Raw genomic sequence first — 23,666 nt, 5'->3', positions numbered from 1 at the left:
TCCCAGTTCCCTCAGCCTCTCCTCATAAGTATGTGTTCCAGTCCCCTAATCATTTTTGTTGCCCTCCTCTGGACGCTTTCCAATTTTTCCACATCCTTCCTTGTAGTGTGGGGCCCAAAACTGGACACAGTACTCCAGATGAGGCCTCACCAAAGTCGAATATAGGGGAACGATCACATCCCTCGATCTGCTGGCAATGCCCCTACTTATACATCCCAAAATGACATTGGCCTTCTTGGCAACAAGGGCACACTGTCGACTCATATCCAGCTTCTTGTCCACTGTAACCCCTAGGTCCTTTTCTGCAGAACTGCTGCCTAGCCATTCGGTCCCTAGTCCGTAGCGGTGCTTGGGATTCTTCTGTCCTTGTTGAACCTCATCAGATTTCTTTTGGCCCAATCCTCCAATTTGTCTAGGTCCCTCTTTATCCTATCCTTACCCTCCAGCATATCTACCTCTCCTCCCAGTTTAGTGTCATTGGCAAGGTTGCTGAGGGTTCAATCCACACGATCCTCCAGATCATTAAGGAAGATATTTAACAAAACTGGCCTGAGGACCGACCTTTGGGGCACTCTGCTTGATACTGGCTGCCAACTGGACCTGGAGCCATTGATCACTATCTGTTGAGCCTGACAATCTAGCCAACTTTCTATCCACCTTATGGTCCATTCATCCAGCCCATACATCTTTAACTTGCTGGCAAGAATACTGTGGGAGACAGTGTCAAAAGTTTTGCTAAAGTCAAGGAACAACACGTCCACCGCTTTCCCCTCATCCACAGAGCCAGTTATCTCGTCATAGAAGGCAATTAGATTAGTCAGGCATGACCTTCCCTTGGTGAATCCATGCTGACTCTTCCTGATCACTTTCCTCTCCTCCAAGTGCTTCAGGATTGATTCCTTGAGGACCTGCTCCTTGATTTTCCAGGGACCGAAGTGAGGCTGACTGTAGTTCCCAGGATCCTCCTCCTTCCCTTTCTTAAAGATTGGCACTACATTAGCCTTTTTCCAGTCATCCGGGACTTCCCCCGATCGCCATGAGTTTTCAAAGATAATGGCCAATGGCTCTGCAATCACATCTGCCAACTCCTTTAGCACTCTCGGATGCAGCGCATCCGGCCCCATGGACTTGTGCTCGTCCAGCTTTTCTAAATAGTCCCTAACCACTTCTTTCGCCACAGAGGGCTGGTCACCTATTCCCCATGATGTGCTGCCCAGTGCAGTAGTCTGGGAGCTGACCTTGTTCGTGAAGACAGAGGCAAAAAAAGCATTGAGTACATTAGCTTTTTCCACATCCTTTGTCACTAGGTTGCCTCCCTCATTCAGTAAGGGGCCCACACTTTCCTTGGCTTTCTTCTTGTTGCTAACATACCTGAAGAAACCCTTCTTGTTACTCTTGACATCTCTTGCTAGCTGCAGCTCCAGGTGTTATTTGGCCTTCCTGATTTCACTCCTGCATGCCCGAGCAATATTTTTATTCTCTTCCCTGGCCATTTGTCCAATCTTCCACTTCTTGTAAGCTTCTTTTTTATGTTTAAGATCAGCAAGGATTTCACTGTTAAGCCAAGCTGGTCGCCTGCCATATTTACCATTTCTTTCTACACATCGGGATGGTTTGTCCCTGTAACCTCAATAAGGATTCCTTGAAATACAGCCAGCTCTCCTGGACTCCTTTCCCCCTCATGTTATTCTCCCAGGGGATCCTGCCCATCAGTTCCCCGAGGGAGTCAAAGTCTGCTTTTCTGAAGTCCAGGGTCTGTATTCTGTTGCTCTTTCTTCCCTGTGTCAGGATCCTGAACTCAACCATCTCATGGTCACTGCCTCCCAGGTTCCCATCCACTTTTGCTTTCCCTACTAATTCTTCCCGGTTTGTGAGCAGCAGGTCAAGAAGGGCTCCGCCTCTAGTTGGTTCCTCCAGCACTTGCACCAAGAAATTGTGCCCTACACTTTCTAAAAACTTCCTGGATTGTCTGTGCACCGCTGTATTGCTCTCCCAGCAGATATCAGGGTGATTGAAGTCTCCCATGAGAACCAGGGCCTGCGATCTAGTAACTTCTGTGAGTTGTGGGAAGAAAGCCTCGTCCACCTCATCCCCCTGATCCGGTGGTCTATAGCAGACTCCCACCATGACATCACCCTTGTAGGTATTTGTCTCTGTCTGAGGGGTTGGAGCAGATGCGCTTGTATCTTAGTGCTTGGCTGTAGACAGTGGATCTTGTGGTCTGGATGAAAGCTGGGAGGCATGTAGGTAAGTATAGTGGTCAGTAGATTTCCGGTATAGGACATCCCATGTAGATTGGTCCAGGCTGAGGTTGATGGTGGGATGGAAATTGTTGAAATCATGGTGGAATTCCTCAAGGGCTTCTTTTCCATGGATCCAGATGATGAAGAAGTCATCAATGTACCACAAGTAGAGTAGGGGCATTAGGGAACGAGAGCTGAGGAAGCGTTGTTCTAAGTCAGCCATAAAAAATGTTGGCATACCGTGGGGCCATGAGGGTACCCATAGCAGTGCCGCTGACTTGAAGGTATACATTGTCCCCAAATGTGAAACAGTTATGGGTGAGGACAAAGTCACAAAGTTCAGCCACCAGGGTTGCCGTGACATTATCGGGGATACTGTTCCTGATGGCTTGTAGTCCATCTTTGTGTGGAATGTTGGTGTAGAGGGCTTCTGCGTCCATAGTGGCCAGGATGGTGTTTTCTGGAAGATCACCCATGGATTGTAGTTTCCTCAGGAAGTCAGTGGTGTCTCGAAGATAGCTGGGAGTGCTGGTAGCATAGGGCCTGAGGAGGGAGTCTACATAGCCAGACAATCCTGCTATCAGGGTGCCAATGCCTGAGATGATGGGGCATCCAGGATTTCCAGGTTTATGGATCTTGGGTAGCAGATAGAATACCCCTAGTTGGGGTTCTAGGGGTGTGTCTGGGTGGATTTGTTCTTGTGCTTTTTCAGGGAATTTCTTGAGCAGATGGTATAGTTTCTTTTGGTAACCCTCAGTGGGATCAGAGGGTAATGGCTTGTAGAATGTGGTGTTGGAGAGCTGCCGAGCAGCCTCTTGTTCATATTCCGACCTATTCATGGGGACGACAGCACCTCTGACATCATAATCAAAAAGGCTGACAAAGGAGTTGTTTCTGAGGCTGTGGATGGCAGTGTGTTCTGCATGGCTGAGGTTATGGAGCAAGTGATGCTGCTTTTCCACAATTTCAGCCTGTGCACGTCAGCGGAAGTACTCTATGTAGAAGTCCAGTCTGTTGTTTCGACCTTCAGGAGGAGTCCACGCAGAATCCTCCTTTTTGTAGAGAGCGAGAGCATGTGTGATGTGACAGGGTCAGGCTAAATGGCTACAGAAGAGTAATAGAAGGCATATATTAGTCCCAGATTAAGTCTGTCCCTTTTCCCTGGGTAAGGTGAAGGGGCAGTTCCAGAACAAGCAGGAACTTGCTGGAACCAGTTAAGCCAGGCAGGCTAATTAGGACACCTGGAGCCAATTAAGAAGCTGCTAGAATCAATTAGGACAGGCTGGCTAATCAGGGCACCTGGGTTTAAAAAAGGACCTCACTTCAGTTAGGGAGAGGCATGTAAGGAGCTGGGAGTGAGAGGATGTGCTGCTGGAGGTCTAAGGAGTATAAGGGTTATCAGACACCAGGAGGAAGGTCCTGTGGTGAGGATAAAGAAGGTGCTGGGAGGAGGCCATGGGGAAGTAGCCCGGGGAGTTGTAGCTGTCATGCAGCTGTTACAGGAGGCATTCTAGACAGCTGCAATCCACAGGGCCCTGAGCTGGAACCCAGAGTAGAGGGTGGGCCTAGGTTCCCCACAAACCTCTCAACTCGTGATCAGACACAAGAGTTGACCTGGACTGTGGGTTCCACCAGAGGGGAGGTCTCTGGGCTGTTCCCTGACCTACATGGTGGATCAGCAGAGACTGCAGGTGGTGTTTTTCTCTTTTTCCCCATGCGGGCCAGCGATGAGGTTATCTGAGTGAATGGCAGATTTGAGCCATGAAAGTGGCCAAACTGAGGGCTGTCGTGAATCTCGGAGGCGAGCAAATCTGCCAATGAGTGCGGGACCCACCAAGGTAGAGGAGGAACTTTGTCACAATATCTATCTTCCTACTGTATTTTCCTATGCATGCATCTAATGAAGTGGATTTTAGCCCACGAAAACTTATGCTCAAATAAATTTGTTAGTCTAAGGTGTCACAAGTACTCCTCATTCTTTTTGCTGACACAGACTAACACGGCTACCACTCTGAAACCCGTCACCAAATATAAACAGGTGTCTCTCGCCTAAAACACAGACCAAGATTTTTCAAAACTAGGTGCATTAAGGCACCTAAATAAGGGGCTTGACTGTGAAAGGTCAATGAGTGGTGGGTGTTCAGCATTTTTGAAAGTTGGGCCATTTATCCAAGTGGATGAATTCAAAAGCCTAATTTTAGGCATCAACTTTTGAAAATTTTGGCCTTAATATCTGCAGGACACAATTATGTACCAATGAAATCAGTGTGAATGTCACCATTGACTTCAACAGGATCGGGATCAAGCCCTATGAGTAAGCCAGAGTAATACAGAATACACTAATGAACAAACACCAAATGGAATGTTGTCATTATAGCCATTATCTTGACAGAATTTTTCAAGATAGTTTGAAAACAGGAAGGAAGGAATGAACAAACTTCGGCTTTTACACTCAGTCTGTGTTCACGTTATTAATGATGTCCAAATTTGATAGGCAAGACAATTTTTGTTTTATTATTTTAGGTCTTGCAGTTTAAGAAATATGTAAATGAAATTTCAACTTATCTTTAATTACAATAATATACCCATGAGTCACATGATGTATGGGTCAAGTTCTACATGCAAATAGGCTGAGGGAAAGAAATCAGATTTTAATTTATTTTTTTGAGAAAATGGAAGTGCTTTGTGCATTGATATATGTTCAACAGATCACACAAATGAGTTGTTGTTTGTGTATTTTCTCAAACTCTAAGAAATTAATGCACAACTACTTCCAAGTATTTTAAAATGTTCACACAGTTTGTCACACAACCAAATTTCACCATATTTATGAGGATTAATATGTTTTATAAATCTTGTTTTACGATGACTCCAGGTTTCAAGCAAGGGCTTCTGATGAAATAAATGTATTTCAAATTGATATTTTGTTTTTCAGGGTAGATACAAATATCTCTTCTCACTCACCTTGAGATTTTCCTTCCATATAATTCTTCAAAAGTCAAACTTACCACATCATAATCTATACACAAAAGAGTAAGAACTTACCTAAACTAGTAATTTCACATCATCTTCCACTCTATTCTTTTATGCATTGAGAAACACACTTTAAATAAATACAGTACAAGTATTTATAACTCAAATGTCAGTATGAAAAGTTAAGAACCACAGGGACCCAGCCACAAATGGACTCCAGTGTTAAACCTCTTTGTATTATTAATAATTATTATTTTTCTGGCTAGCAAAGTAGTTCGGGAGTTAACATATTCAACTTTATAAAGCAAGATCTGTTAGCAATTTCCTACAAAGATAATAGCCAAAAATAGAACGTAACTTGTAAACCTATTTCACCTGAAAACGGATCACTTAAACATAGGAATCAACCTACTGTTCGAAATAAATCTCATTTTTCACTTTTCAGTCCTATTCTAGAAACAAGAAATCTTTTCAATCTTATACAATTGTGCTTTCATGTTTCTCTGCATCTCACAAGAAAGGCACATTAACAGATCAAAAAATTAAAAAGGAGAGGTTTACCTGTATTCCTGTCTGGTAAAATACAGCAATGCTTCTGCAAAATGCCAGGCAGAACCTATTGCAACATAAAAAAAAAGAGTTACTACTATTTGAGGGAAGGGTGACATTTATTATTCAACATAAAGGAAATAGTTCTTATAATGCTCTGCGAATCCAGCAGTTCAGTGGAAGTTCAGCTGTATAAAAGCTGAAGTCAATAGGAGTTTTAAACGCCTGATGGCCACAGTGAGGATAGTAGTCTCCTGTCAGCAACAACTTCCTTGCAAAACTATACACCCCCACCTCCCCATGAGTTTAATATTGGGTTTATCATCAAGTATTGACAGACAAGAACATTAAGTGCCTGAGCTGGTATGTCTCCATAAAAATTTTGCATAGCTTGTCTTCAAGGTCATCTAACAAACTGCAGCAAAGAAGATATGAGAAATAAACTCAACTAAAAAATAACAACACTCAGATCAATAGATAGAGAGTATAATCTTCTCTCAATGGGCAATCATTCCCCCTTCAGCTCCTATTACTCTGACACCTCTGAAGAGGTAATATGATGAATGGATAAAGCAAAGGACTGGGCACCAGGAGATGTGTGGATTCTAATCACCCCTTAGATACTGATTCACTATGTGACCTTGAATTAGGGTTGACAACAGTCCCTTATTACAAGGGACATTCCTTATTTTTTCATCTCTGTACAACAAGATTGGGAGCTGATGAGTGCTGAAAGCAGCAACAAGAAATGCCCCTGGTGAATGTTGGTGAGTATTGCTTATTAGTACAGTAAAACCTCAGCGTTATGAGCACCTGAGTTACAAGCTGACTGGTCACCCACACACCTCATCTGGAACTGGAAGTATGCAATCAGGCAGCAGAAAGAAAAAAAGCAAATAATGTACAATACTGTGTTAAACATAAACCACTAAAAAAAACAAACACAGACTTGACAAGGAAAGGCAACTGTTTCTGTGCTTGTTTCATTTAAATTAAGATGGTTAAAAGCAGCATTTTTCTTCTGCAGAGTAAAGTTTCAAAGCTGTATTAAGTTATTGTTCAGTTTTAAACTTTTGTAAGGACAGCCATAATATTTGTTCAGAGTTAAACATTTCAGTTACAACCAACCTCCATTCCCGAGATGTTTGTAACTCTGAGGTTCCACTGTAGTAGTATTTATAATTAATAATGATGATGATGAGGAGGATGATATCAGAAGGCGAGGTGAGGCAGGGGTGCTAAGAAAACAGTCCCTTATTTTTTGTTTTAAAAATACAAAGTTGGCAACCCTACCTTTGGCAAACCACTGATGCCCACAGTAAGAAATGGCCTCTTATTTTAGAGGCCTTTTTCTGGACATAGGACTTGAGATACCTAAGGCTTGATTTGCTGAGGTGCTAACTTTGGGCACCCATTGCCCACTGACTTCAGTTTAAGTTATGCTTCCTAGCATTTCTTAAAATTAGAACCTAGGAACCTAGCCCAGGAAAAACTATAAACACCACATCCAAGTCTCTTCTAGGCCTCTCTTCAGGGCACAGTTCATTATTTCAAACAAAAAAACATGCAAAGTAACAAAAAAAAATATTCCCCGATCAACACAGGCTAGGGGCCCAAAGACCTTTCACTCGGTGATCCTCTCTCCACTCCAGGACTAGTCATAAGAGCCAACCTCCCTCTTGCAGTTCTCCTCCCAAATGAGCACACTCAGCCTTATAAAGGAAATACCTGACCCCTTCCCAGCAGGGTCTGATCATTGAACAGGGCTTTACAGTGGTAGACCACCCTGATACCTTAGACTAGTGTTTCCCAAACTTGGGATGCCGCTTGTTCAGGGAAAGCCCCTGGCGGGCCCAGCGGGTTTGTTTACCTGCCATGTCTTCAGGTTTGGCTGATCACAGCTCCCACTGGCCGCGGTTCACTGTGCCCGTCCAATGGGGTCTGCAGGAAGGGAGGGATGTACTGGATGCAGCTTCCTGCAGCCCCCATCGGCCGGGCACAGCGAACCGCAGCCAGTGGGAGCTGTGATCGGCCGAACCTGCAGACACGGCAGGTAAACAAACCGGCCTAGCCCACCAGGGGCTTTCCCTGAACAAGCGGCGTCCCAAGTTTAGGAAACACTGCCTTAGACCATCCCATACTTTGCTGCACTTTGGGCTACCCACATTTGCCACCCGGATACAAGAATCTAAAAATCATGGTCAGAATTAGAGATCACTTTTGAAAATGTTGACTTATCCTTGTGCCTTGGTTTTCCCATACATACACTTAAGAACATCAGAGCTGCCATACTGGGGCCGGCAATGGTCTATCTTGCCCAGTATCATGTCTCTGGCAGAGAGCATACCAAACAGGACCATTACAAAATGATTAACCCCCTTGTCTTCCACTCTTGGCTTCTGGTAGTCAGTGGTTTAGGGATGCACCGAGCTTGGGGTTGTGTTCCTTACCATCTTGGCTAGCAGTCATTGACAAACCTATCCTCCAGGACTTCACTTCTTTTTTTAAGCCAATTATACGTGAGGCTATCACAACATCCTGTGGCAATGAGTTCCACAGGTCAGTGTTTTATGTGAAAAGGTACTTCCCTTGTTTGTATTAAACCTGCTGCCTAGTAATTTCATCGGTTGATCCCTTGTTTTTGTATTGTGTGGATAAAAACTTCTATAAAATCATGAATAGAGAACTCTACCATAACCCCCCTTAGTCATCTCTTTTCTAAGATGAACAGCCCTAATCTTTCTAGTCTTTCCTCATATGAAAGCCATTGTCTACCCTTGATCAACTTTGTTGCCCTTCTCTGAATCTTTTCCAGTTCCACTGTATCATTTCTGAGATGGGGCAAACAGAACTGGACATAGCATTCAAGGTGTGGCATACTATGGATTTATATATAGGGGCATTACAATACTTTGTTAGCCTTATCCATAGTCTTGTTGACTCCTTCAAAGGATTCTAACAGACTGGTGAAACATGAATTTCCTTTACAAAAGTGTGTTGCCTCTTTCTCTAACAAATCATGTTTATCTATGAACCTGATCATTCTGTTCCCTAATATAGTTTCTACCAATTTGCTTGGTACTGAAGTTAGGCTTACTGGCCTGTAATTGACAGGGTTGCCTTTGGAGCGCTTTTTAAAAAAAATCAGTGTTACATTAGCTATCTTCCAGTCATCTGGTACAGCAAGTTGTAAACTCAGTGGTGCTGTGTTCTGGAACTTCCCCTAATATAGAATCTTCTGAAGAGCTGTTATACACTGAAGTGGTTTTAGTAAAAAACTGCCTTTTCTTTAAAACTGAGAATCTGAAAGGTCACCAAGGGAAAGACATTTTTTTCTAATTGTTTGGATGTAGAGGGGATCTGCATAATCCAAAAGATGTAATATTGGGTCTCTCAATTTATCCCTGACATTGCTGAGATGAACCCCAAAAGCCATCTGATTCAACATCTCTGCCCTCTTTTGGATAGCACAGAAAGCTTGTCACAATCCCCAAGATGACAGGTTTCAGAGTAGCAGCCGTGTTAGTCTGTATCTGCAAAAAGAAAAGGAGTACTTGTGGCACCTTAGAGACTAACAAGTTTATTTGAGCATAAGCTTTTGTGAGCTACAGCTCACTTCATCGGATCCATACAATCCCCAAGATGACACACTTCATAATAAAGATTGTCTGTTTAGTGAGGAGTTCTGGCCTCCCTCTGAGCCAGAGGGGGAGGAATGACTGCCACCACACTACACTGTTTGCAAAGGACAGGACACTCTGGTACACTATTACCTCATATGGAGAGAGAAAATACCTTTACTTGTTTAAAGATGGACAAGATTTCTTATAAACTGAAGATACAGGAACATCAAATGTCACATGTCACGTGTGAGACTACTAGTTGCATCTCCTGTCTTATTGTAAAAGACATGAGCTGGCAAATACCAAGATCCCAAAATGCTCAGCAGGGACTTTGGCACTCTATGTCCCATTGGTGTAAGTGACAGAAGGGGCATGGCTAATGATTAGAGCCGAGAACTTGAGTGTTAGGAATTAGGCTCTTCTCACCTTTGCCACAGATTAGCTGCATGACCTGTGTAAATCACAAAACCTCTATTATAAAAATGGGGACAATAGGTAGCTCTTTCATGGGGTCAGGAGGCTTAATCCATCATTACAAAGCACTCTGATATCCTCAGAAAAAAAAGGTGACTATAAAAGTGCTATCAACCTAAATGTAACTGTGGCTGAAAACTTATATCTGCCGCGGCTACTCCAAAGGGAAGCCAATTAGAAACTATTAAGGTATTGGACAGCCTTTTTTATATCTATCCCTGCAATACCTAGGTGCTGATCACTTAAGACTGACTGAACTCCTTGCAAGTATCAGAAAAGCCTGATTAAGCTCTGACTGAAAAGAGAATACTGCCACTCTCAGAACATACCAGTCAGTCAATCTATAACTGTTGGGGGGTTTATTTTTGTTTTGGCAAAATAGCATCATGGGGGAGCTGGCATTACCACTGTGGTTAGTTTTGCATAATACTTTCTACTAGAAAAAGTTCTTGCAATTTGTTATTTATTGTTTGAGGAAACTTTTGGCCGTGTGCCAAAAGAATAGCTGAACCAAAACAAGACCCAGGCCTGCACTGCCCCCAAAACAGCAGCAGCCCCACAATACTACATGGGGAATGCCTGGGAGCTACCATATAGCTCATTCCCCACTCTGGGGGACATGTGAGAGGAGCTTCCCCAACTTTCAGTGCATTTGAGGGAAGAAAGAGGGCCAGATTGGTTTCCCCCTAACCGTTCCCCAGACCCAGCACATGCCCCAGAAGTCCACTCCTCCTGCTCATCTCCACCCTCCTATGGTAACAGTGCTGCCAGCTAACGTAGTTAATCTTCTAATTCAAGGCTGAGAGTGGCAGTGTTGGTCTCCTTTCAGTTCAAAAGCCGGTTTTTGTGATATTTGAAAGGACTTCAGTGGGTCTTAAGGGATCAGCACCTAGATACTTCAGGGATAGATATAAATAAGTCTGCCAAGTACTTTAATAGTTTTTAATTGGCTTCCTTGGGTTTACACCCAAGAGAGATGACAGCTAGGAGCCAGAAACCTTGTGGGTGCCCTCAATGGCTTGTGGAGGATCAGTTACCCTGAAACCGAGACACAACAGATTTACTTTACAGAGTGGTAGCCGTGTTAGTCTGTATCAGCAAAAAAAAAAAAAAAAAAAAAAACACTAGGAGTACTTGTTAATCTCTAAGGTGCCACAAATTTATCTGGGCATAAACTTTCGTGGGCTAAAACCCACTTCATCGGATGCATGCAGTGGAAAATACAGTAGACAGACACACACCCACCATGAAAAAAAGAGTTGGTATGGCAACACCCATTTTTTCATGTTGTGTGTGTGTTTGTCTACTGTATTTTCCACTGCATGCATCCAATGAAGTGGGTTTTACCCACGAAAGCTTATGCTCAAATAAATTGGTTAGTATCTAAGGTTCTACAAGTACTCTTTGTTCTTTTTTAAAAGATTTACTGTTGTTGCCTGTGCAACCTTGATGCTGCTCCTTTATGCATAAGGATATGGTCTCTAACTACATGATTGCAAACTATTCCCCCTCCCCCCACCCCCACAGGGCCCCTGCCTAATGTGCTTCATTGGACATAGGACACAAGGGGACAGAATTAAGGTTGAACAGGCAACTGCAAAGCTGCCATTTCTGGACTTTTGAGTGATTGCCTTGGCAAGCTAAAATCACGTTATTTAATACACTTTTGTATGCAATATACTTCTGAGTAGTTAAGTTACAGTAAGTATTTTCCTATGGCACTACTTATTAGTGTAAGAGACCTGCAGACCAGAGGCCAAATCCTACTTAACCTAATCATAGAAATAGTCCCACTGAAGCCAATGAGACTACTTAAATAAGTAAGGAGAGCAGGATTTGGACTCAAGTAGCCAAGTGTTCTTATACCAATTCATAAATCAGCTGGAAACTTGAGTTTTAAAAGAATAGCATTATTACCACCATAATTTTCAGAAAACTAAAATTGTTCTATTACATTTCATGGAAGGGTTTTTTTAAGTACCATGTAATACATCTGAACTGACATTCTTTATACCTGTGGATATAAATAACAGCATCAGCGCTTAGGTACTGAGAGTGAAAAATTAAAAGCAGAGAACAAAGAAAATCCTAAAATGAAAAGGGACAATCTTTCAAAGCAGTGTTACACAGACATGGAGATTAGAAAACACAGTCTTATTGAGTTATCTTGTACCACAGCTGAACATTTAGTTCCTTCCCACTCAGGCACAATTTTTTTTTCTGCAAAATCCCAAACCCATGAAGCAGCATAACATATTTCTTAGGAGAGCTTGATTTTTTTTTCAATCAGATTAGAGTGAAATTAAGAAAAACAAAAGCAGACATTAAAGAAAAAGCAAATGTACAGGAGACAGGCTAAAGCTTTAGAACTCAATTATTTGCTCCCATGTAAAACTAGTGTAGAAGAACCAGGCCCTTAGGGCATTTTATTGCCCATTTCCTACATCAGGACTAGAAATATTGCAGAAGAGACTACAACAATTCTTGCGGTCTTTTCTTTACACTGCTGCCCTGTATAAAACCAATTTCTGGCTGGCAGGAGTTTAATATCAACCTCCACATACTGATTTTTATACTGTACCCATCTCCATGGCATCTGAATGCCTCTTCTCACGGCTCTCCTCCCACTTTCTCCCCTCCATTTCTTTACTCAGTAGAGGGAGTCAGAATTCTTTAGCAAATTATCTCCCTTCTCTCCACTTTCTCCTCTCTCCTGCTTTCTTCCTTTAAATTAACTTACATACTGCAATCCTATTTCTTAAAATGCCTTACTTTTCTTTAATTACATAGAGAAGTCTTGGATTCATGTTTTAATTGTTTGCATCTCTACCTGAACAGGTAATCCTCATCCAAATTAGATCAGATCTGGAGTGACTGGAACAGCAGTAAGCACAATTGTAGTATGTTGTAGATAGAGAGATATAAAAATGCAGACACAGAATGGAATGCTGTTTTATATAATGCCCCCTTTCCGCAGCAAAGGTAGAAATACAAGTTCGCAAGACAAAGCCAGCAGGGTTTACCTTCAGTTGTGTGATAGACCCCCGGTGAGCAACTCAGGAATTCCCATACTGGATATCGGACACTTAGTCCAGAATTCCATCTCTGACTGTGCCCAGCATCAGATGCTTCAAAGAAAGGTGGAAGAATATCACCATAAGCAGATGTAGGGTAACCTGTTCCCCCACTTTAGAGACTAACAAATGCCAAAGAATAAGGTTTAAGATCCCTTTCAAAAATTCTCTTGCTGCACAGAATACTTAATGCTAAGATACTTCAGCATATTCCTAGCTTGAAGGAAAAGACAACTGCTCACATGCTTAGTTACAAATGTGCTTATGTACCCAAATCAGAGCCAAAGTTTCTCACAATGTGAAATGAAGAGGTAGAGCATCATGTGTTTTAATGCCGACACTTTAAATCCTATTTTTCCAATTTAAAAAAAAAATATATTCATTTTAGGTCTGATAGGGCAGAGCAAGTTGAGCCATGTCACTTGCCAAGGTCTAGCATTCAGATAACTTCATCTGCAAAAGCATGTTCACTCATACTGCCATAACTTGGGACAGAGTCACTAACAAGACCTGGCATTTTGCTTCTTTTATATTTTCCCCTTTTACTCTGTTTCATCTTTCCCACCCTGAACTGAAAAAAGTTTTTCCTCCCCCCACCCAAGGGTCTCTCAGTCTCCCTCTCTCTCTCTCTCACCGACCCTCCAGTGGTTCTGTGTGATCTCCCCCCTCCGGGGGTTCTAGGAGTACTCCTTTCTTGAATTCACCCCTTCCCTGGGTCTCTTTCTGTTCCTCATCCCCACTCTTCCCATGCTAGGAACACTGTGCCAACCCCTCAGCATAGCAGGGCTCCCAGATTCTCTCCCAACAGGGGATCTGTGCACCCCCATTCCTCCATCTCCACATTCCCCATGCTCTGTACCCACTCATCCGCATGCCACGGGCTATGGAATACCCCGTCTCCCTGCCCACCTTATTAACTAACTGACTGGGAGATAAATCATTCAGGGTATCCTCCTATTAGGAGGATGAGCAAAAGTACTGTTATACTGGAAAGCATCAAACCAGTTGATTGATCGATAAGTCAATTGCAGGGGCACTTGAACCTGTGGCTGTGCTAAATGGATGGCAGGGCTTCCATGTATTCCCTATTTCCCACCCCCTCCCCATCAATAGATTTTTGTCCATTGATGCCTAGAATATTCCCTGAAATTTTGGAATTAATTGGCTGCAGAATTCAGAAGTTACAGTTTGACAGCCAGACAGACAATAATGCCATCAAGTTGAGAGGAATGTATTATAAGCTCAGCCAATAAAATATTTTGTTAAGAAAATACAAATGAGTGCTTTGTGAATTCTGAGCAAGCAACCTTTGAAGTTCTTTAACTTCATTACTTAAATCCTACAAAACCTCTTAGAGGTTGGAAATTATTAAACCCCAGTCCCCTTTACCTCCTTTCACAAACAGAGAATCTAAACTTTTTGTAGTAGAATTATTCTTTCAAGTGACTATGTAAAAATTATAGCAATTTACTCAGCAGTTCTGGTCAGTGTGTGTCTCCAGCCATCCCTATGTCTGTAGTGAGAAGCATGTTTTAATGCTCATTACTCCTGTTACCACTACACAGCTAGTATGGCTGTAAGAGTGAGCTGGATTCTATTTTTTTCTTGTCCATCAACATAGTTGTTTACTAAGTTACAAACAATTACTACTGTGCAAATCAACTGAAGATGAAAAGGTTGCATAGGTCCTAGGTTACTGAGGGCCTAATGGTTTTGTATAGGTGTAACTCAAGACAGAATTTGACCTAGAAAACTTTTATTATAGTAGATATGAGAGAAAAAAGAACCCAGCTTGATTTTAAGATCCCATGGTGAATCCCTGATAAGTCACATCTGACTGAGCAGCAGGTCTATACCTTATTTGCATCCAGTAATCCCCGATTCCCTGGAGCCAGTTCAGCCCCTGGCATAAACTGGAGTAGCCTCAGAGCTGCTATAAATTACAGCTGCCTGCAACCACCTCCAAAGGCCATGCCCTGACATGCCCCCAGAAAAGCCAGCAAGTTTACTTTATATGGTTAAAAGTAACTTGTGGAACACATTGTCATAAAAACAGACTGGATTACAAGAGCTCAGTAGGATTTAAAAGATTAGACATTTATATGGATAAACATCCACAATTATATCACATAAATTAAAAATAATAGGATATGAACTCATTCTTCACGACATTAAGACAGCAGCTAACTGCTGAACATTAAGAAGAAACTTCTCCTATGCAGTGGTTATTCCACAAATATCCACTAATGAGCTTTTTGCCCCTTTATCTGAAGCATCTTGGTACAGGTGAGTTGGAGGCAAGATACTGGACTAGATGATCTAGTTTGATCCAGTAAGGCAAATCCTCTCTTTTTTCTTAAGAGTGTTACAAATTACACCTGATAGGTCACGCACAAGAACTGCTACGAATTATATCTGCTAGGTCACGCACAGTTCGAGTCTAGGCTGAGGCACACCAACAAAGTCCACAACTGTAGAGTTTCCAGAGACACTAAGTTTATTACGCTCAAGTGTGGTGCCCCCCACTAGTCAGGAGGGGACCCCAAATGCAGGTTATACAGAGATTATATATCTTTTAGCAAAGCATGTTGCCCTCGTGCATCGGAAACCTTAGCCAATAGACAAACCCTTCCCTTATCTACCACCTATCCTTGCTAGGTACATTCCCCGTGCTAGACCATTACTTCAACTACACAACATGGTCCTAAAGCAATGCACCAGTAGCCTTTCTTATCAGGATGGGAGGCTCACATCAAGGCCAGAAGGCAGGGAGTTAGGAACAGACAAAGAACAGAAACCGGGAGTCGAGACAGGCTGGAAACAAGGGGGAGGGTTTTCACAGGAATGCAGTATCTAAGGAACAATCCTCCCGGTGCATGATGTGTTTGCTTTTAGACAATGGTGGGCCCCAAACCAAAATGGAGTCACATATGCTAACTTTTCCTTAACAAGAGGCACACCTTTTCACTTGTAAAAGTGGCAGAGTCCTGTGGCACCTTATAGACTAACAGACGTATTGGAGCATGAACTTTCGTGGGTGAACCGTCACCCACAAAAGTTCATGCTCTCGTGGGTGACAGTTCACCCACGAAAGTTCATGCTCCAATACGTCTGTTAGTCTATAAGGTGCCGCAGGACTCTTTGCTGCTTTTACAGATCCAGACTAACACGGCTACCCCTCTGAAGCTTTAAGCTTGTGTTATTTGCAGCTTCTCTGTGCTAAATATTGTTGGTTTCTTCTTTCCCAAACCTAGTGGGATCAGTCTTACTTGTTTTTCAGATTACAGATCATATTTCATTACATTTTGTTTGCTTTTTCATATTTTTCAAATAAGGCTCATGTTTAGTGCAAGATTTCTTCATAATCAGATACAACTTATCCCAAAGTGTCCTTGTATGTACCACTGCAGAATTTGTAATGCTAGTGACTTCTATAACTGTGCTGAAATTTCACTAAGAATTGTCCTTTGCTTCCTCCTGTTATTATAGACGTATTTTCTATTTTTGCCTCTACTGATTTGGGTTTTTTTGCATTTGGAGATTTATTCTGTTTTTCCTTTATTCCTTTCTTTTTGGATATCATACTGTGAGATGCTGAGCATCACGTGAGATGTTGAGAACCCCAACTCCAAGTGATTCATTGGGAGTGGAGGACATTCAGTATCTTGCAGGATGAAACTCTTGCTGCTTTTGGGAGCTATTCCCCACTCCTTACTTAGGACAAATGAGGTATGTAGGACTGAGCCTCTTATAATCACCAGCTTTCTACCAGACTTCCGAAGGGATACTTCTTCTCTAGGGGGGAAAAAAATAGCTCTTCTATTTGCAAGCTGTTGTGAGCTGCAAATTATTATAAATCAAATGTTGTTTTCCTTTATAGCATTACTATATTTCATTTTTCAGAACATACAAACACTAGTGTCAATAGAAGTGCTGAAATGCTGCATAGAAAAGTTGTGTTTGCGGCCTAGACAATGCTCAGCAGATGAAGCTTATTATGGAGCCAATGTGACCAGTTTTCTATCATCAAGAGTATTACATTTCACTATGCTTTTTAGGGGAGACTAGTCTTGATAATATCAGTGAGATCTTTGGTTTCACTACAATTCCCATAACTATTCAAAGGTGATCTAAAATAGCCAGCAACTCCATTCTAAGTATTACTTTATGCCATGCTATTATGTGCCATATCCACAGGGATTAGCAACAGGTTACCAGATTATTTGTGAAATTGCTCTGTGGAATATCTTGTTTAAGACGACCAAGCATAAATAGAGTGATCTTGCTTTCCACTTCTAATCCAGACCTGCATATACTCTATAGCAAAAATTTACCTAAGAGATCTATGTCAAAGCAACACTGGCCTTGCCATTATGAATGGGCTATCTCAGAAACTCAGTACTAGTGCCGGAAATATTGAAGCACTAAAACTTGGGCATTAAGTGCTGCTGAAATTGGCAAAGCATTTGCAATACCTCTCAATCATTCTCTGTTAATTGTCAGCATCTCTGCCATCCTAAAGAAACAATCTTGCATAGTAGCTCTTTATTAGCTCCCATCTGTTGGCAAAGGCAGGCTGTACAAAACTTCTCCCACCCAGAGGGATTCCAATAAAAAGTCTATCTTGTTAGTTGTATTTCACTGTATTGTGATGATATGTCCTGGACTTGTCCAATTATGTTTCTTCAAAATTCTACGAGACTGCTGTTGTCCAATTCTCAGTTTCATATTCATACTGGTCAGCTTTCATATCAAATTACTGTCAAAAAGCACTTGCTAGAGATTCACTTCGTGAGTGGGGAAAAAGCATTTCTCCCCTCTCCCCCGATGCTGCTCTACTATCAGTCTCTGCAAAATTCCACCTTTCCATCTAGATCAGAGGTTTTCAATCTGCGGTACGCAGACCCCTGGAGAGTTCGCAGACTATGTCTAAGATTTCCAAAGTTGTCTGCACACACCTTTATTCAAAAGTTTTTAGGGGTTCACAAATGAAAAAAAAAAAAAGATTGAAAACCACTGATCTAGATAGCAGGAGGATACATGAAACAGGTCCAGGATATTTTGTCATGAAGGACAACCTTTGTTGAACAATTTAGAGGAAATACAGAGAAATCAGATTTAAATTACATACAGTTTTCCTTTTCTTGCCCACTAAAACAAAATCTCTAAGGTTACAAAAGGAAATACTCAGTAATAATCAGAAGTTTGCTGAAAAATATTTTATATGTGAATGTATAATCTATATTCTGGGATCAGAACTTTGTTCTTCTTAATGAAATGAAGCCATCAAATAAGACATTTATATAGCCTTATTTCATTTTCTTCATGTACATGTGTTAAGAGTTGTATTAATTTAGAATTCTCTTTCAGTTGGTAGCAAATCTGCAACCAGAGGGAAATTTTCTAAAACCTTCTCCATGATTAAAAAGAGATCTGGAAGAAGTAACACAGGGCTGTAATTTGAAAAGACATTGTGGGCAAAAGCAATAAAGATTGTTTCCTTCTACCTCCAAAATTAAGGATTAATGGGAGAGGATTTCAGTAATGGCAAACCCAATGAATGTATAGTATATGTTGTATCAAAATCAAATTAAAACAAAGGACAGAGACCCTTCTCCCAACAAAAAGATAAAATCTCATAAGGGATAGATTTTCAACTGGTGTAAATGGATGCAACTCATTGGGTTCAGTTTACACCAGCTTATGATCTGGCCATCAATGTCACAAAGCAAAATGAAGCCCAACTCGGTTTTTAAAACATCACTTCCCGATGTCCCAGGAAAGAAAACATGAGTTAGCTCTACCGCAGATTCTTGTCAATACCAATAAGAGCAGTTACAATAGTCCCAAACTTGAAGACCACTGTTACTTTTAATCACCAAATCCTCACACAGCCATCATATATCATACACATTTTCTGAACACAGCCTTTGAAGAGCAAACATTTATTTTGGGGAAAAAAAACTAAAAAACAAACATCTCAAAAAGGATTGAGGAAGACTGCACCACTTCCTGTTTTTAAATTACTTAAAATAATGCTAGAAGGTAGCCTTTTTTCTATTTGATAATATTTGAAAATAAGAGTTGGCAGCAACAACAACCTCAAGCCTGTCCCTCCTGGATTCCTCTAATATTAGACACCCAAATAGCAAGAGCAACAAAAACAACACTTCTTCCCCCTTTGACTGGTCAGAAGGTTACAACCTATTCTGTCAGATCCAGACCTGGCTATGGAGCTCTATACACTTGTGACCTTCAGATTCAATTATTGTAATTGACTGTACTTATGAAGGAATCCACAGCTACTAAAAATACCCCATCCCTCAAGTAAGTGCAAAACACAGCATGAAAAATGCAGGTCAGTGGGAGCATGTCTAGCTAATTCTCAGACAGTTGTACTGGCTGCCCACTGAATTTCGAGTCCTTATCTTCACAATCTGAGATAGCTTGGTCCCAGCTCATACAAAGACCATGAGTACAATCTCCTGAAGCAGCTGTGATTCTCAAAGATGATGAATTTCCTCAATTAATAAAGTGATTGGGAACGGCAGACAGAGACTTTTCAGCTGACACTACAGTTCTTCCTTCCGGAATACAAGGACAAACCTGACAACGTTCAGGACAAAGTGCAACCCCCAGTGGTTCAGTGTAACCTCCCCTACCACCTGTGCTCTCACACAATCCAGTAGCTATTTACACACACCAATGAATTTGCATGCACTCAGAATAGGGCACTCAAATACAAGGAAGGGCAGGAAAAGAGAGAAGACATTTTAGCTACTCCTACTTGCCTATTAACACCAGGGGAAAGGCGGGGGGGTGTGTAGCAAGGTGATGACTCACCAGTGCAGCATCTCCTGCTGGTCATCTTGGGAATTAGTTCTTTCCAGCCTTCGGAACACCATCTGCAAGCTGGTGTCCCTCCCGGACCCCAGTGCCCCTTTATCTGGGTGTGTTGCCCCCTGGCAGTGTCCCCACACTCTGGGTCTCCCCTTCTAGGGAACCCCCAACTCTCTAAACCCACCTTGTCTCAGTGACTACTGCCAGTCATCATCTAGCCCCCCCCTCACGGGGGTAGATTGCAGTCTGTAATGGCCACTCATCATTGGCAAGGGGTTAGGACCTGCTGCCTTTGCCTATCCTCAGGCAGCCCCTCTGCAGCCCCAGTACCTCTTGGGCCTTTAACAAGGCCTGCAGCCTGGGGGCTTACCAGGCTGGAACTCCCCAGCTCCCTTTGCCCTTCCCCAGTACTGCTCCGCTTCAGGTACCTTGCTCCTAGGCAGCTAGCCCTTCCCACTCCAGGGCTAGAGTGAGACTCCCCTGCTTCTGGCCCACAGCCCTCTTATAAGGCTACTCACTCAGTTTCCCCTAGCTGTAGCCCTCTCCAGGGCTATTTTAACTCCTTCAGCCCTGGAGTGGGGTGACCACCCCGCTACAGGGTGTAACGGGAGGAAATGAAAAAATTAGGTTCCATGTAGAGCATTCACATAGCATATTTAATTCTTTAAGGTGTTCAACGCCATAGTGAGAGGCATAGTATTAATAAAAACCCTCCAGCTACAGAAGTAGGTGAAAACCAAAATGATGTTGCTACCAAAAAAGCAATTTCAAACAAACACAGCCATATGGAATTCCCATTTCAATTTCCTGCTAGCGGATTATTAAGTTTGAATAATGCAGGAATTTGCTGCAACTAGCAAAGGAAAACTGAGAGAAATATAATAGGTACTCACCAACTGGAAGAAAGTGAGAGAACAAGATTCAGCCAGAAGCTGCTAGTTACAAATACCTATTCTAGGGCTGTAGAGGTTTAACTCCATGAAATTTAAAGGGCCAGCCCTAGAAGGGCATGTGGGGAAAAAAGTTCTTATAAAAAGCCAACTTTTCACTGGAGACAGTTGTTGAAGACCATGTGTGTTTAGGAACTTGACTGCGGAATTTGGGATGATTCCAGGATCTGTTGCAGACATTTTGTATTCTAATTAGCAAGTCACGTAGGGCTAAATTCACAAATAATTTGGGCATGGTGATGCTTTGGTGTCCAGAAAATCACTAGAATTCACAAAGCTTGAGTTTGGTGCCTAGCTGCCTGTACAATGAATGGAGGAAAATGACATCTCAGAATGGGATTCACAAAAGCCAGCACAATAGGAGATGCCCAACCGAAGGGTATGTCCGAAGCCCCACCCCTCTCCAAGGTAGGCACCTATGTCTGGGTTACAGGGAGGCTCTTCCCTCTGCTTGGGATTCTCAGCTGCAAACCTGCTCTTGGCAGTAGGCGCCTATGATGTTTCTGCAAGAGGTCAGGCCAGCAGCCCTCCCTCATAATTTTTAGCCCAATGGTGAGAGTACTCACCCAGGATGTGGGAGCCCCTCAATTCAAGTCCCCCCTCTGCCTGAGTGGAGTGAAATGATTTGAAGAGGGATCTGCCACCTGTCACCACTAAGCCAGTCATTCTCAACTAGGGGCATGTGCACTCCTGGGGATATGCAGAGGTCTTCCAGGGTACATCAACTCCTTTTATTTGCCTAGTTTTACAACAGGCTCCAGAGCCCTGCAGCAGGACTGGGAACCTGCTGGACTCACTGCCATAACAGCAGGAGAGGGATTAAAAATTCAACATTGCAGGAGCAGATGGGAGTGGGTATTGCAGGGCGGGACAGGATTGTAGCAGGATTAAAAAAAATAATCCTCCCACGCTGCAAACAATATGAATGCCCTGGCCAGCAGCAACTCAGAAGTAAGGATAGCAATACCATATCATGCCACCCTTACTTCTGTGCTGCTGCTGACGGCAGTGCTGCCTTCAGAGCTGGGTGGCCAGAGAATTTTTAATTGAGATGAAACTTGGGGTATGCAAGACAAGTCAGACTCCTGAAAAGGGTACAGTAGTCTGGAAAGGTTGAGAACCACGGCACTAAACTATGGACATTCTAACGGGGGATGGGGGACGCCTTCAATCTCTCCTGGTGAAGCTGTTGCACTCTGAATAAATACTGAAAGCATCACTGTGCCAGAGAGAGGACACAAGCATGAGAATGACTCTGTCATGTGAGAGGTGGGAGACCAGGATCCAGGCCCCTTACTTCAGTGACTTTTTAAAATTATTTATTCACAGTGGAACAGGTTCAACAGGAGAGAATGAGGTAACTCTACATCAAAATATCCCATAAGCCCATGGTTAGGGCACTCACCTAAACAGAGGCTGATCCATGTTCAAATCCCTTCTCCCCCCCAGGTGAAGAGGGGAAGACTTGAAGTGGAGTCTTCCACATCCCACAATGAGTACCCTAATCCTGGTCTAGAAGTTATTAGAGAAGTCCACCCCCTGTTTTGTGTGAGCTCATCTATAGAGGCCCAGTTATGATGCTCAGAGCACTCTTACTGGATCAGGCCCTGCTGGTGAGTTAAGTGGAGGAATGCCTGTCTTTGTACATCACTCTGGGCTTTAGGAGCCCTGACACACATGCACACAGGCAAATAGATAGGTGCCTCGGGACCTTTTACTGCAAAATTTAGGGACTGAACAAATTTAGACACCTACAAGGTTTAGGGGCAGCTGAGCGGGGACTCTGTGAATTCCAGTGGGGCCTGATTCTGGGATCTAGGTACCTAAAGGGGCAGTTAGGTGCCTAAGACCTTTTGTAAATCTAGCCCTTAAATCTATTTGTACCTAGAAAACAGAGCTATCACTCCTTTTCTCCCATCCTTTTCAGTCTTCTCTAGTTAGATTATAACATGAACAGAGCACAGGTTGCCTCTTCCTATGGATCTGTACTAGGCTTAGCACAATGGGGCCCTGATCTTCGTTGGGGCCGTAATATAAATAAATCACAAGGCAGTCACAAAGGTCCTTCAGAAACGGCTGTTTGGTATGACACTTATCACCGTTATATCACACTGTTCCACATGCAATGCTTGTTTGGTTTGTACTGATACAATATGGACAGAGCACATTAACAGCAAGCATAGTTAAATCTTCTCAGCCCACTGAACTTTAAACCCTACAGTAAACAGGTGGATCATGGCCACTGCAAAGCACACATCTCTTTCCAGTGCAGTGCTGCAAAAGAAAGGTCAGCTGGTGCACTCTTGCTATATATCATACCTTAACAGGAGTAGGACCAGATACAGGGCCTCTGTAGTAGATGACCCCTGACTCAGAATTGCTTCCTCTATTGATATGACATGTCTGGAATTACTTGACCTTTAGGACAAATAGTAAAACTCATCTGTTTACTCAAGGCTTAAAACCCAATCCCACAAAACATGAGCTCAGCAGAAGTCCACAGTAATTCTGACTGATTTGGGGAGGGTAATTAACCATTGGAACAACTTACCAAGGTTGATGGTGAATTCTGTCAATCACTGTCAATTTTTAAATCAAGATTGAATGTTTTTCTAAAGTATATGCTGTAGTTAAAAGAGGAATTGTTCTGGGGAAGTTCTATTGCCTGTATTATACAGGAGGTCAGATAACTTGATCATAGTGGTCCCCCTTCTGACGTTGGAATCTATGAGATTCCCTCCTGGGAGCTCCCAGAAATGCATGCTGCAGTGGATAGAGCATGTACTCTTCTCGTTGCCTGCCCACTGAGGGTTGTACTGGGACTGATGGCCTCAGCTGTGCACCATTCCTTTGCTCCTTCGCCATACTGTAGGTAGCCCCTAAATAGGATTGCAACGTCAAATGGAAGGCTCCATGCAGTCTCTCTCCCAACCCCACCCA

The 23,666-nt window shown here is 42.7% G+C and overlaps 1 protein-coding gene across 1 annotated transcript in view; it reads right to left on the bottom strand.

Moving 5' to 3' along the window:
- DLGAP2 (DLG associated protein 2) overlaps positions 1-23,666 on the bottom strand; it is a 716,593-nt gene that overhangs the window by 563,025 nt on the left and 129,902 nt on the right. Inside the window, exon 2 of the mRNA XM_077811569.1 lies at positions 5,778-5,832. Coding sequence (XP_077667695.1) covers positions 5,778-5,832 — 55 coding nt within the window. The remainder of the gene's footprint in view (positions 1-5,777; positions 5,833-23,666) is intronic.

Source organism: Eretmochelys imbricata, chromosome 3 (assembly GCF_965152235.1).
Source record: "Eretmochelys imbricata isolate rEreImb1 chromosome 3, rEreImb1.hap1, whole genome shotgun sequence".
Taxonomy (NCBI): domain Eukaryota; kingdom Metazoa; phylum Chordata; order Testudines; family Cheloniidae; genus Eretmochelys; species Eretmochelys imbricata.
The sequence above is the reverse complement of the archived record's forward strand: the minus strand, read 5'-3'. Positions and strand labels throughout refer to the sequence as shown.